Source organism: Hemitrygon akajei, chromosome 24, assembly GCF_048418815.1.
Source record: "Hemitrygon akajei chromosome 24, sHemAka1.3, whole genome shotgun sequence".
Classification (NCBI taxonomy): domain Eukaryota; kingdom Metazoa; phylum Chordata; class Chondrichthyes; order Myliobatiformes; family Dasyatidae; genus Hemitrygon; species Hemitrygon akajei.
In genome coordinates, this window is record NC_133147.1 from 58,799,893 (window position 1) to 58,814,087 (window position 14,195).

The 14,195-nt window shown below is 45.0% G+C and overlaps 1 protein-coding gene across 2 annotated transcripts in view; it reads right to left on the reverse strand.

Annotated features, from left to right (window-relative positions):
* The window catches only part of LOC140716085 (uncharacterized), a 28,353-nt gene that overhangs the window by 7,608 nt on the left and 6,550 nt on the right, over positions 1 to 14,195 (reverse strand). For both annotated transcript variants that reach the window (XM_073028782.1, XM_073028781.1), the window contains exons 2-8: positions 7,672 to 7,784; positions 6,761 to 6,883; positions 6,525 to 6,555; positions 3,295 to 3,360; positions 784 to 846; positions 400 to 463; positions 161 to 278 (exon numbers count right to left, since the gene is read on the reverse strand). In XM_073028782.1, the coding sequence (XP_072884883.1) occupies positions 188 to 278; positions 400 to 463; positions 784 to 846; positions 3,295 to 3,360; positions 6,525 to 6,555; positions 6,761 to 6,883; positions 7,672 to 7,784 (551 nt within the window). In that variant the 3' untranslated portion in view covers positions 161 to 187. The remainder of the gene's footprint in view (positions 1 to 160; positions 279 to 399; positions 464 to 783; positions 847 to 3,294; positions 3,361 to 6,524; positions 6,556 to 6,760; positions 6,884 to 7,671; positions 7,785 to 14,195) is intronic.

The following is a 14,195-nucleotide window of genomic DNA, read 5'->3' on the forward strand; positions in this document are numbered from 1 at the left end:
TAGTGGGGTGGGGACTGAGTGCGAGAGGGACAGGGGGATGGGGATGAGAGACGGGGTGAGGGTTAGAGTGACAGTGGAAGTTGGGGAAAGATGCCTAAGCTGGGAGCTGGGTGGGTGGGGGGCAGCAGGGGGATTAGTCTGGTTACTCAGTCTTCCCTACCTGGAACAAGATGTCTCGCCGTAATGGCTAAATGACCTCCTGGAGAGCAGCGAGTCTCTGTGATCGAGGGAATTCCTCCTGTTGGCAGCAACTTTGCAACCAGCGTTTGATCTTTACTCTGCGTGGAGAGAGAGGGCATAGAGTCAGTCAGGTACAGAACATCCAAGGAGCAGACGGGGGGGGTGGGGGGGGGGGTGACGAGGGGAGCATAACGGAGTAGGAGAGGGGATGAGATTTACCTGTTGACAACAATCACTCCTAAGACCACGGTAAAGATAAAGATCACGAATCCCACAGAAATTCCTGCAGGGAACAAAATCAAAATCTATCAGCGGCAGTTCACTCTTTAACAGAGCGGAGGGAGGGAGGTGGCAGAAGTAAGAATGGTGAATAGAGGGAGGGGTGGGGGAAGAGACGGATGCTGGTGTGGGTGGGAGGTGGGAAATTCAAACAGGTGGGAGGGAGCGGAATGGTTGGAGAAAGAATGACAGCGGGTGGGTGGAGAGTGGAACGGCAGGTAGGGAGGGATAGAAGGATGATGGGAGGAGGGGGCAGGAGGAGTGTGTAGAGGGACTTACACAGGTAAACCATAACTACAAATAATAATCCAAGTGCAGTCTCACCAAGTATAAAGTGACTTCTTGATGACTTTTTGCCCTCGGTATTGTTTTTGTGATTTTCTATCCCTGGGGAGAGAAGCAGAGATACAATCGGCAGTGATTTTTCTCCACTGTTCCAGGGCCCTCTACCAAAGGCACTCCGACCATCCCTCAGTGGGACAGTCCCATAACCTTCAATGTCCTCAAACATGGCAGACCTGCTGTTTCGGGAGGTTAAGGTTCAGCTCGTGGACCTTGGACATGGCCCGGTCGTTTGCAGACACAGCCCACCGCGCTCCCCACCCCACCCCCCCACATCCCTGCTCTTAAATTCAATTTCTCTAGCAATGAAGACCAACATTTCATTTGCCTTCTTGATAGCCGACTGCACCTACAAACCAACTTTTTGTGATTCATACACAAGCACTCCTAAATCCCTCTGCACAGCAGCATGCTTCAACTTTTTACCATTTAAATAATAATCCGCTCTTTCATTTTTTCTTCCAAAGTGGATGACCTCACATTTACCAACATTGTTCTCCATCTGCCAGACCCTTGCCCACTGACTTAACCTCTCTATATCTCTCTGCAGACTCTCCGTATCTTCTGCATGTCATGGTCCCTTCTGGCAAGCGCCCACCTGGCTATTTACCTCAGGAATTGGGCCTCAATCACCTCGTTTATTTCCAATCATTCTGGTTCCACCAACTACAAACACCTGCCTTCCATCAGCAGATGCTGAAAAAAACCCCTGTGAGTACAACTAGAAGCTGCCAGTTCGTTGGTCGACTTGTGTACGAGTAACCTCATTCCATGGTTCTTAGGAATATCAGTTCCAAGTCTAGCATCATTCCTGAATTCTCTGCTAAAAAACAAGGCTCCGGGTAAAGACTCCCTTGGCGCCAACTGAGCGCTCGCTATGACCGTAATGCCTCCCGACTCAGCCTCCACTCCCGTGTTCAGCACTTGGGTTTGTTCCACCACCAAGTCCTGGCAACACTGCACAATTTGCTTTTCCACTCAATTTAGTATCATCAGCAAACTTAGATACATTACACTCAATCCCCTCTTCCGGATCATTATTGTGTATCATTAACAGTTGCAGACCCAGCACCAAACTCTGTGACACACCGCTCACCACTGATAGCCGGCCAGAGTAACGCCCATGTATCCCAACTCTCAGATTTTAATGAGACAACCGATCCTCTATCCATGCTAATAACTCACCCCCAACTCTATGCATCCTTATCTTATGGATAAGTCTTTCATGTGGCACCTCATCGAACGCCTTATGGAAATCCAGGTAAAATAACACTCACCTGTTCCCCTCTGTCCACCACTTCCTCAGCACTACCTACTCCTCCCCTCATCATATCATCCGTAAACTTTGTCACAAAGCCATCAATTCCATTATCCAAATAACTGACAAACAATGTGAAGAGTAACGGTCCCAATACTGACCCCTGAGGAACACCACTACTCACTGGTAGACAACCAGAAAAGGCCCCATTATTCCCAATCACTGCCTCCTGCCTGTTGGTTATTCCCATGCCAGTATCTTTCCCGTACTACCACAGGATTTTATCTTGTTAAACAGCTTCATGTGTGGCACCTTATCGAATGCCTTCTGAAAATCCAAGTAAATGACAGCCACTGCCTCTCCTTTGTCCACCCTGCCTGTACTTCATCCAAGAATTATACACAAATTATTTGTGTTGCTACTATAATTATCAACAAGAAGCACAGCACAGAAACAGGCCCTTCAGCCCATCTAGTCCATGCTGAGTATTTAAACTGCCTACCCCCATCAACCTGCACCGGGACCATAGCCCTCCATACCCTCCTCCCCCCATCCATGTACCTATTCAAACTTCTCTTAAATGTTGAAATCGAGCTCACATGCACCACTTGTGCTGGCAGCTCTTTCCACACGCTCACAACCCTCCGAGTGAAGAGGTTTCCCTTCAAGGTCCCCTTAAACTTTTCACCTTTCACCCTTAACCCATGACCTCTGGCTGCAGTCCACAAATGTCAGTGGAAAAAGCATGCTGGCATTTACCCTATCTGTAATTTCATATACCTCTATCAAATCTCCTCTCAATCTTCTACATTCTGGGGAATAAAGCTGTAACCTGTTCAGTCTTCCCATGGATCTCAGGTCCCCCAGACCTGGCAATATCGTTGTAAATTTTCTCTTTCATTATTCCAGTATCTCACTATACTTGTGCTCAGGGCAATGAACTGCACTTGACTTGTGAACTTTTCTCCTCTTGCCTTAAACCTATTCCCTCTAGGTTCAGACTCACCATCCTGGGGAAAAGAATGTAACCATTCACTTCATCGATGCCCGTCAATGCTATAAACATCGACAAGATCACCGCTCAGCCTCAGTCTTATCGAGTCTTCCCTTGTATCTCAATTCCTCACAGTTCCAGCAACATCGTTTCTGCCACACAACCCCCTCTCCAGCTTATTGAAAACCCTCCTGTGTGTGGATACCCAGAACTACACACCATAATCCAAATGCAGTCTCACCGTCTGTAAGATGACCTCCAGAGTCCTTTATCCCCTCGTCAGTATTGTTCATATGATTTTCTATCCCTGTGGAGAGAAGCAGAGATCCGATTGTCAGTGAGGTCTCTTGGCCGTCCCGGGGCCCTCCTCCATCGTCAGTCTGACCATCCCTCAATGAGACATTTCCACAACCCTCAATGTCCCCAAAGACCAGGCCACACACCTCGTCTCTGGCCTGAAGAAGCAATGTGCCTGCTACTTTCTCGAGGGGGTGTGGTTAAGGGAGTTTAGGGGTGGAAAGGTAGGGGTGAGTGAGAGAGGGGGGAGCGTGTGGGGAGAGAGAGGTAGGGAAGCGAGAGATAGGGACGAGAGAGGGTGGGTAGAGAGGAACGGTGGGAACAGAGAGAGCATGCAGAGAGAGAGGTGGTGGGGAGAAAGAAAAGGGGAGAGCGAGAGAGAGATGGGGACAGGTAGGTATAGAGACAGAGTGGGGGAGAGAAGGTGAGGAGGGAGGACAGTGAGGTGGGAGAAAGTGGAGGAAGAGAGAGTGAAAAGAGGGTGGGGATAGGGAGTATGAGGAGTGGAGAGTGGGGGGAGAGAGGGGACAAGAGAGGGTGTGAGAGAGAGAGGTAGAGGGAGAGCTGGATGTTGGAGAGTGTGGAGAGGGAGACTGGGAGAGAGAGATGGGGAGGAAGGGGTGGGGGGAGAGAGACGTTGTCAGGAATGGGGATGGGAATGTACCCAGGTGCAGGACGCAGGCACTGAAGTACTAGGGGGAGGACAGGATGGGGATGCCATGGCATGAAAGGGGTAATGCAGGTGGGATTGGATCCCAGAGTTCCGGCGAGGCAAGCGGAGCAGGCAGGCAGAGCAGGATTCCAGAGTAAGGCAGGGCAGGAGAATCCCAGAGTTCAGGCGGGGCAGAAGAGCCCCCTGGGGCGGGCGCATAACTCCTGGGCAGGGCCGCCTCCCAGGCAGGAACACGGAGGCCCGGGCAAGACGTGGAACCCTGGGCAGGTGCGGGCACAACCCATAGGGAGCAATGGGAGGAAAGGGTAGGAGTCCTCAGGGCGGGCCGCATCCTGGGCTGGACCGCCTCCCAGGCGGAGACATGGAGGCCTGGGCAAGGCGCGGACACCTGGGCAGGTGCAGGGCACAACCCATCTGAGGTGAGGGGTAGGAAAGGGACCGAGTCCCCCCACCGGGCAACAGTAGATGGCCTGGCTTACCCGACAGAGGCAAGCGACAGGAAGGGACAGAACCACCCGAAAGGTAATGGCGACAGAGGGGAGAGAGAAGGGGAAGAGGGAGGTGGAGATTGAGGGTTGGAGAGAGAGTTGGGTGTGGGGATAGAGAGTAGGGGAGAGAGATGAGGAAAGAGATAGATGGGGAGACAGAAGGGGCGAGAGAGAAGGGGTTTGGGGGAGTGAGGGGGGTGTGAGAGAGAGGAGGGAGCAATGAGGGGAGAGAGGGTGGGGAAAGAGGGTGGCAGGAGAGAGCGTGGGGTCAGAATCAGGGGGTGGGGGGAGACAGTTGATGGAGAGAGTGGGGTGAGAGAGCGTGTGGGGAGAGAAAGGGTGCAGAGAGAGAGGGTGGGATGAAAGAGAGCGTGGGGAGACAAAGAAAGGGGAGGGGAGAGATGGGGAGAGGGAGTGGGGCAGGGAGAGGGGAGAGATTGGGGGAGAAGGGGAAAGAGGGGGAAGGGGTGAGAGGGGGGTGTGAAGAGAGGGGGAAAGGGGAGGGGGGGAAAGTATAGAGAGTGGGAGGTAGAGAGGATGTGGAGAGGGAGAGAGGGTGGAGGCAGAGAGAGGGAGAGTGGGGGTGGAGAGAGAGGCTGGGGAGAGAGAGGGTGGCAGGACAGAGGGTGGGGGCAGAGACTGGAGAGAGAGATAGAAAGCGAGAATGGTGGTGGATAGACAGAGGTGAGAGAGTGTGGGGAGAGATGGTATGGAGAGAGTGAGGGTGGGGAGAGACGGGTGGGAGAGAGACAGGGAGAAAATGAGGGGGAGAGAGCGGGGGAGTGGGGGTGGAGAGGGGGGAGTGAGATGGGGAGGCAAAGAGTTGAGAGGGAGCTAGGGGAGAGGGTGTGAGATTGAGGGTGGGGACAGAGATAGGGTGGGGAGAGAGATGGGGAGGGAAGAAAGATGGGGAGGGGAGAGAGAGAAGGAGATAGAGAGGGTTGAGAGAGTGGGAGTTAGGGGGGACAGAGGGATGGAGAGAGGGAAGGACAGCATAGGGGAGAGGGAGGGGTGGGAAGAGTGTGCGACTGGGAAGAGTATGGGGTAAGAGGCAAGAGAGGGATGAAGTGGGAGAGAGAGGGTGGGGAGAGAAGGGGAAAGGGGGAGAGGAGGAGAGAGTGGGGTTGGAGAGAGTCAGGTGAACAGAGAAGGTGGGGACAGAGAAGGTGCAGGGTGGGGAGAGGAGGGAGAGAGACCTGAGAGTGGGTGGGGGGGGTGGGGAGAGAGGCTGAGGTGAGAGAGTAGGGCGATGGGTGGTGGGAGAGAGAGAGGTGTGTGCGGTAAGAGGCAGGAGAAAGGGATGGAGATCGTGAGAGGGAGAGAGGGTGAGAGAATGGTGGGAGAGATGGTGGAGGCAGATAGAGTGGGGAGAGGGGGCTGAGAAAGGAGGGTGTGAGAAATGGGGTGAGAAAGAGGGGGAGGAAGGCGGGAAAAATGGTGAGAGCGGGGAGAGAGGAGGTAGAGGGTGAGAGAGAGGGGTAGGTAGAGAGGGGGAGGTGGGAGTGTGTGGGGTAAGAGGTAGGAGAAAGGAATAGAGAGTGGGAGAGAGAGGTTAGAGAGAGGGAGGGAAGAGATCAGCCATGATCTCATTGAACGGCTGAGCAGGCTTGATGGACCAGATAGCTACTCCTGCCCCTATTTCATGTATTATTCTTTTAGGGCATGGGGAGAGAGAGAGAGAGGGTGAGGAAGATTTCAGGAAGGAGAATTGATGGGGGCAAGGAGGGGGAGAGGAGAGTGAGGGATGAGGGAAGTGACCAGGTGAAAGTGGGTGAGGGTGTGGTGAAGAGCGAGGGTGTAGGGGGATTGTGGAGAACGGAGAGGGTATAGAGTGAGGAGGAGTAGGAGAAGGCATCAATGGAAAGCGGATGAGAAGAGTGCGAGGGGACGGGCGATTTTGAGTGGGGAAACAAAGGAGCACTAGCAAAGGAAGGGTAATAGGCAGAGTTGGGGAGTGGGGCATTGAGGGAGTTCAGGTCTAAGGTGACTACTACACTGGAAGATGAGACTCACCATTTATTATTATATGTTTCTCCACGTTACCCTGTAAGAAAAGAGATACGAGGGTTGATAAACTCACCACACAACTGGTCATCAAGGAACGAGGTCGATAAGGGGTTCATGCGAGGGAAGCCATGCGAAGGGTGTGGGACAGTGAGGGTGGGGAATGGGAACAGATACTGGGGGAGGGAAGTAACTGACATTAAAAGGGGGGCTCAGGAGAGGTGGGGGGGGGAGACAATACGCACCGATTTTACGCTCGTGTCACATATGTATTCAATGGTATGGCAGCCACGGATTGTGAAGTTCTTGTCTGGCGTAAAGTTAGTTATTGGTAGAGAAAAGTTATTTTGGACAATAACTGGTTTGTTCTGTGATGGAGAGGGAGACAGAGAAAACAGTCGTTAAGAAAACAAGCTCTGCTCACTTGCCCTGTCACCACCCCCCCTCCCAATATCCCCTTTCCTTCCCAGGTCTAGCAGGGTCCAGTATGGAGCACAAAGGGGCCATGCTGGCTTATGTTACCCATCTACATCAATCCCGTTCGCTCACATCAGGACCACTTTCAAATTTAACTGCCCCTTATGCCTCTTAAATGTAGTAATTATATCTGAAACTACCACCTCCTCTGGCCGTCATCCAAAATATAAACCACAGCCTGTATTAAAAGAAAAACATACCCATTGGATCTCCTTAAATCTCTTTCATCTCAACATGCCCTCCCCTTAATGATACCCTCCAGGAAAAACTCTTTGTCCGTCTGCCCTGTTTTCTGAAATTTAGGATTGGGAAGTTACGTACAAGTAATACAAGATGCTGTTGAGGCCACAATTGGATTAGTGCGCCCAATCTGAGCACCATGTTGTAGGAAAGATGTTATTAAATTAGGAAGAGTCCAGGGAGGATTTACCAGGACGTGCCTGGAGTTGGGAGCTTGAATTATAACAATCGTTTGCTTACATAAGAACATGTTTAAATCTTTAAATCATTGGCAAAATTGGCCATACACCCATCAGGCATCCTTCGATCATCATCGCCCCTCCCGTTACCACAACACGAAGCCATTCACACCACCATTCACACACAGTGTAACTCAACACTGTCTCTCATCACTCTCAGCACAGGATGGTAAGGAACGGGTCTCGATGAGGACACTTACATTAATAGAGGCCATCAGAGTATCACATGACAGATTATATGCAGATAAGTTTACCACCATTTCCGATGATGGACTACACCGATATGTTGTAGTTAATATCTCTACTGAATCCCCTATAAAATAAACAGAAACATAAGTGTATGATAAGATGGATTCTTGGCCTCACACCCTACCTCGTTATGATCTTGCACTTTCTCAGTACTTTTTACACTTGTTATTGTTTTAGCTTGTCCTGCCACAATGTACTGTGATCTGATCTGACTGACCAGTGCCCAAGACAAGATTTTCACTGTACATGTGACAGTACAGAAACAATTTCTGATGCTGTTCAAAATTCAAAGTAAATTTACTATCAAAGTACACACATCACCATACCCAACCATTCATTATCTTATGGACATCCTTAATAAATCCATAATAAGAATAACAACCTTAATAGAATCAATGAAAGGCCACACCAACTGGGCATTCAACCAGTGGGTAAAAGACATCAAACTATGTAATTACAAAAAAAAGTAAATATAAATAAATAAGCAATAACTATCAAGAACATGAGATGAAGAGTCCTTGAAAGTGAGTCCAGACTTCCGGCAAGATGGCGACTGTTTAGCTGTTCCGAACTTTTGCTCCGTCATTTTCCCTACCTTTGCACTGTATATCTCCATTCTTAAACCTTAGTTAGGTATTTTATTAGGTTTCTCTTACTTGCCTGCGAACACATCTATCTTATAATGTCTAACAAAAGTACTAAAACCGGGAAAAAATAAATTTCTTTTTTCTTGCTGCTTTGGAACAGCATCAACAAAATATTTTAAAGGAATTTAGATCTTCTTTCAATCAGCTGGATGTCAAATTGGATCGGATCAACGCTAGAGTGGACGAACATGCCGAACATTTATCTTGCATCGACTCAACTTCTGAAGATCTAAAACGCCGTGTCCAATATCTGGAAACCCTCTGCTCCAGCCTAGAGCAGCAGATTTGTAAGCTTTTTTCCAAAATGGTGGATCTTGAAAACCGTAGCAGACGTTGCAATCTACGAATTCTTGGTTTGCCAGAGGCCACCGAACAGGGCTCTCCCGTGAAATTTTTTTCCGATTTTCTCTGTGAGATTTTTGGGAAAGAATTTCTTCCGACTCCACCTGAGCTTGAAAGAGCACACAGGATCTACGTTCCCCGTGCAACTCTGGGTTCCCGCCCATGGCCGGTAATTTTGTGCTTTCATCAATACCAGGTGAAAAACCATTTGATTATGGAGGCACGCCGCAGAGGTACTTTTGCTTTTCAAAATAGTCATTCGTTTTGTGGAGAATTTTGCCCCCCAGGTTCTGAAGATGTGCACTGTTTAAAGGTGTAATGCAAGTGCTTTTTGATCATGGTTTTAGACCCTCTCTTCGCAATCCAGCCGACCTGCGAATTACGCTTACTACTGGAGAATATAAGTGGTTTAAATCAGTGAAGGATGCTGAGGCATTTGTTGGAAGTCTTCCGGCTATCCCATCTCCTCAGGAACCCGGTCTGACCTTCTAAAATGATGGATAAGTACCTCTCATAGTAAAGCTATTTTTTTTCCTGACTCAGACTGTACTTGAATAATTCAGACATTATCTATTGAGACTCTAAGGGCTGTAGACAATCTCTCCCTGGACTTGGTGCATTTTTTCTAAATAGATAATCCGAGTTTAATGTTTCCCTGCGGACGTTTAGTTTGTACTTGTGCAATCCATTGTATTCTTGTATAACTTTATCTAAAGAGATCTACAATTGACTTTAACTTGTTTTGGAGGTTGGGAGTTTTTATTGAAGGCCTCCCTGTTGGTTGATTCATAGTTTAAGTTTTGCTTTTTTTTTCTGTAAATGGTTGATAAGTACTCTTTTCAAATCTATAATTTCCCTCTTTTCTCCCTCCTTTTTTTTTCTTTTAATCTCCTATAATTTTTCGCGGTTAAGTTAGTTTTGGTTTTCTTTTGATTTTCTTTGTATTAAGTCTCACACTTCTGCTGAAGCTGTTCCTATTTGTTATGTTTTCTAGTGCATAAACTAGTTACCATTTGCTATAGTATTTATACGGAACTGTTGTTAACGACACAGAACTGGAAGTCATACTTGGGTTAATTTTTTTGGTAGAGCTAGCTGCTTTTTTTGGTAGCCATCTAGTTTTGGGTTGGGAGAGTGGGGTGGATTCTCCAGTTCCAACACCACTCACTGTTTCCTTTGCTTTCCTCTGTTACTCAGGACATGTTTCTGTTTTGATTCTACGAATCTATGTTTACATTTTTGCTCCCAGACTGTTACTGTACTGCTTGACTTTTTATATGCCTGCTGCCTTCTACGCACTAACAATTGATAATTGTTAATACACTTAAATTTGTGAGCTGGAATGTAAAGGGATTGAATCACCCTGTTAAAAGAAGGAAGGTCTTCTCACATATTAAACAACTCAAAGCGGACATTGCTTTCCTTCAAGAAACTCATATTTGTTGTTCTGATAACTCCCGGCTTTTGTCAAAGTGGGTGGGTCAGCATTTTCATTCATCCTTTGCTGCCAAAGCTAGGGGGGGGGGGGGGGTCTCCATCCTTATTAACTCAAATATTCCTTTTGAACTCCATAATAAGATATCTGATACAAATGGCCGTTTTGTTATTGTTTCTGGTAAACTATATGTTTCTCCTCACTACCAGACTTAAACTCATACTCTCTTATACTGGGTGGTGATTTCAATTGTTGGTTAGATCCTAGTTTGGATTGATTGTCCTCTGTTACTAGACCACCTACTAAATCTGCCTTAGCTATTCAATCGTTTCTCTCTAATTATGGTATCTCTGATATATGGCGTTTCCTTCATCCTACTGAGAGAGATTATTCTTTTTTTTCACATGTTCACCATACCTTTACTAGAATTGACTACTTCTTACTCGACAATCAACTCATTCCATTTGTCTATTCTTGTGATTATCAGAGTATACTGATTTCTGACCATGCCCCAATTACTCTGTCTTTAAATTTTCCTGGCCTTCCTCAGAGGAATAAACACTGGCGGTTTGACTCAACTTTACTATCGGATGATGATTTTCTAAAATTTATCAAGGATCAGATAACCTTTTATTTTAACACCAATACATCACCTGAAGTGTCATCACAGATTGTCTGGGATGCCATGAAAGCATATCTGAGGGGTCAAATAATCTCCTATACAGCAAATCTCAATAGAAAGTCCTGTGCAGATCGATTAGACCTCATTAATCAGATTAAAGAATTGGATCAACTGTATGCTCAAACTAAGAATCCTGAATTATACAAGAAACGTGTAGAACTTCAAACTAAATTTAATCTTCTGTCCACTCAACCTGTCGAACGCCAACTTCTTGAAAGTAAGAGTCATTTTTATATTCATGGTGACAAATCTGGTAAATTTCTAGCCAATCAGCTGAGGTGTTTCAAAGTCAAACAACATATTACAAAGATCCGGAAGGAGAATGGAGACCTTACATCGGATCACTTAGAAATCAATGACGCATTTAAAAATTTCTATTCTCGACTTTATTCCTCTGAATCTTTGAATGACAATATCTCTATCGATCATTTTTTAAATAATCTGAATATTCCTTCGCTTTCATCTGATTTTAAAGCCAAACTTAATGCGCCTATATCATCAGAAGAAATATCTTCTGCAATTTCTGCATTGTCCTCAGGGAAATCTCCTGGACCTGATGGGTTCCCCGTAGAATTTTATAAATCATTCTCTTCACTTCTCTCCCCTCAGTTACTTTCAGTATTATCTGACTCGTTTAACTATGGCAAATTGCCACCCTCTTTTAATGAGACTTCTATTATTCTTTTATTAAAAAAGGGTAAAGACCCAACAGAGTGTTCCTCGTATAGGCCGATTTCATTGCTTAATGTTGATGTTAAAATCTTGGCCAAAGTTTTGGCTTATAGATTAGAAACTGTTATTCCCTCTATTATTTCTGATGATCAAACTGGTTTTATTAAAAACTGTCTTCCTTTTTTTAACATTCGGCGTTTATTTAACATTTTATATTCACCTCCAACTGGGATTCCTGAATGTGTTATTTCCCTTGATGCAGAGAAAGCATTTGATCGTATAGAGTGGAACTACCTTTTTGCAGTTTTAGAAAAATTTGACTTCGGTCAAAGTTTTATCTCTTGGATCAAATTGCTGTATTTGTGTCCTACTGCCTCTGTTTTAACTAATTCTCAGAAATCCCAGTTATTTAACCTCAAATGTGGCACCCGTCAGGGATGCCCTTTAAGTCCCTTTCTCTTTGATTTGGCTATAGAACCTTTGGCGATAGCTTTTCGAAATTGTCCTGAACTGACCGGGATTTGGAGAGGGGGTGTTGAGCATAAAGTTTCTCTTTATGCTGATGACTTATTACTTTTTCTTTCAAATCCGTCTACATCCTTACCTCCAATGTTTTCACTTCTTGACCAGTTTAGCCAGTTCTCTGGATATAAACTTAATTTACATAAGAGCGAACTTTTCCCAATTAATAAAGAAGCACAAGAATTAACATTTCGTGATCTCCCTTTTAAAGTAGTCCACAATCAATTTACTTATCTTGGGATTACAGTCACAAGGAAGTTTAAAGATCTCTTTCGTGAAAATTTTGCCAATCTTTCATATACTATTAAACAGAGTCTGTTACAATGGTCACCTCTATCTATGTCTTTGGTAGGTCGTATTAATGTTGTTAAAATGTATGTTCTCCCTAAACTTTTATATTTATTTCAATCAATCCCAATTTTTATTCCTAAATCTTTTTTTGATTCCTTAGACTCTATTATTTTGTCATATCTGTGGAAGAATAAGCGCTCTAGAATTAACAAAGTTTATCTCCAAAAATCTAAAAAAGAGGGTGGCATGGCTTTACCTAACTTTTGTTTATATTATTGGGCAGCCAATATACGTTGTGCTACCTTTTGGTCTTTTTTCCATGGCCAACCCGAGTGCCCTAATTGGGTGGCAATGGAGTTGAGCTCCACTAAAGAATTATCTATCTCTGCACTTCTCGGCTCTGTACTCCCTAGTAGTTTGTCCAGATTATTAGTTAATCCTCTTGTCAGACACACTTTGCGTATATGGGTTCAGTTTAGGAAATTTTATGGTTTCCATAGTTTTTCCTTTTCTAACCCTATCTTACATAATCACCTTTTTTTTTACCTACTACGTATGACTCAGCCTTCCATGATTGGTGTAGGAAGGGCATTAGACATTTTGAAGATCTTTTTATTGATAATTGCTTCGCCTCTTTTCAACAGCTCTCTGCTAAGTTCAATCTGCCTAATGCTCATTTTTTTAGATATCTCCAAATTAGACACTTTATTACTCCTTTAATCCCTAACTTCCTGAAATGCCTGAGAAAAATGTTATGGACTTATTTCTTTCTATTAATCTACTAGGTAAAGGTTTAATATCATTTATTTGTGATAAATTAGCAGCCCTACGACGTGCCCCTGTGGATAGAATTAAAATGGCATGGGAGCATGATTTAAATACCTCTTTATCCGATGAGACTTCAGACTCGATTCTCAAATTGGTTAATTCAACCTCTCTTTGTGCTCGCCATTGCCTTTTACAGTTTAAGATTGTTCATAGAGCCCATATGTCTAAATCTAAATTATCTCGATTTTACCCTAACATCAGTCCGCTTTGTGATAAATGCAAAAGGGGCGAGGCCTCTCTCATTCATATGTATTGGTTTTGTCCTAGCTTGGAGAAATTTTGGAAAGATGTCTTCATAACGTTATCGTATATTCTGAATCACCACCTAGAACCTAACCCTTTAATTGCTTTGTTTGGTTTCTGGGGTGAGACAGATTTACGTCTGAGTTCGACTAAGTGTTGAATATTATCTTTTGCCTCTCTCCTGGCTAGATGTTTAATCCTCCTTAGATGGAGAGATGTTTCCCCGCCCACACATGCTCAATGGCTTAACGATATTATGGCCTGCTTAGACCTTGAAAAATTTCATTATTCAGTCCTTAATTCGGATTTAAAGTTCTATAAGGTCTGGGGACCTTTTATTGAGTACTTTCATAACCTTCCTCTTAACTAAGGTTTTTTTCTCGGTCCCTTGCTTTCAGCTCTTTTTTTTTGTAGTAGGCATTAATATCTTCTGTTGCTACGTGTATTTACAGTTTTGGGGGTTCGATTGTCCTGATTTATATTCTCTATAGTGTGTTGTGGTTGGTCTAGAGTTTTTTTTTGTTGCGGGGCTTGGGGAGGATACTAATTTTACATGTCTTCAATTCGGGTGCTTTCTCAATTATCTTTCTTTGTATCATATTATTATTGTATGTTTATTTTTGCACTGTATCAACGTTCTTCATTTTGATCCGGGGTTTTTTTTTATCTGTAGCTATGTAGAAAATGTATAAAAAAACTAATTTAAAAAAAAAAGAAAAAAAAAAGTGAGTCCAGAGATTGTGGGAACATTTCAATGATGGGGCAAATGAAGTTGAAGAAATTGATTCAAAAGCCTGATGATTGAGGGGTAAT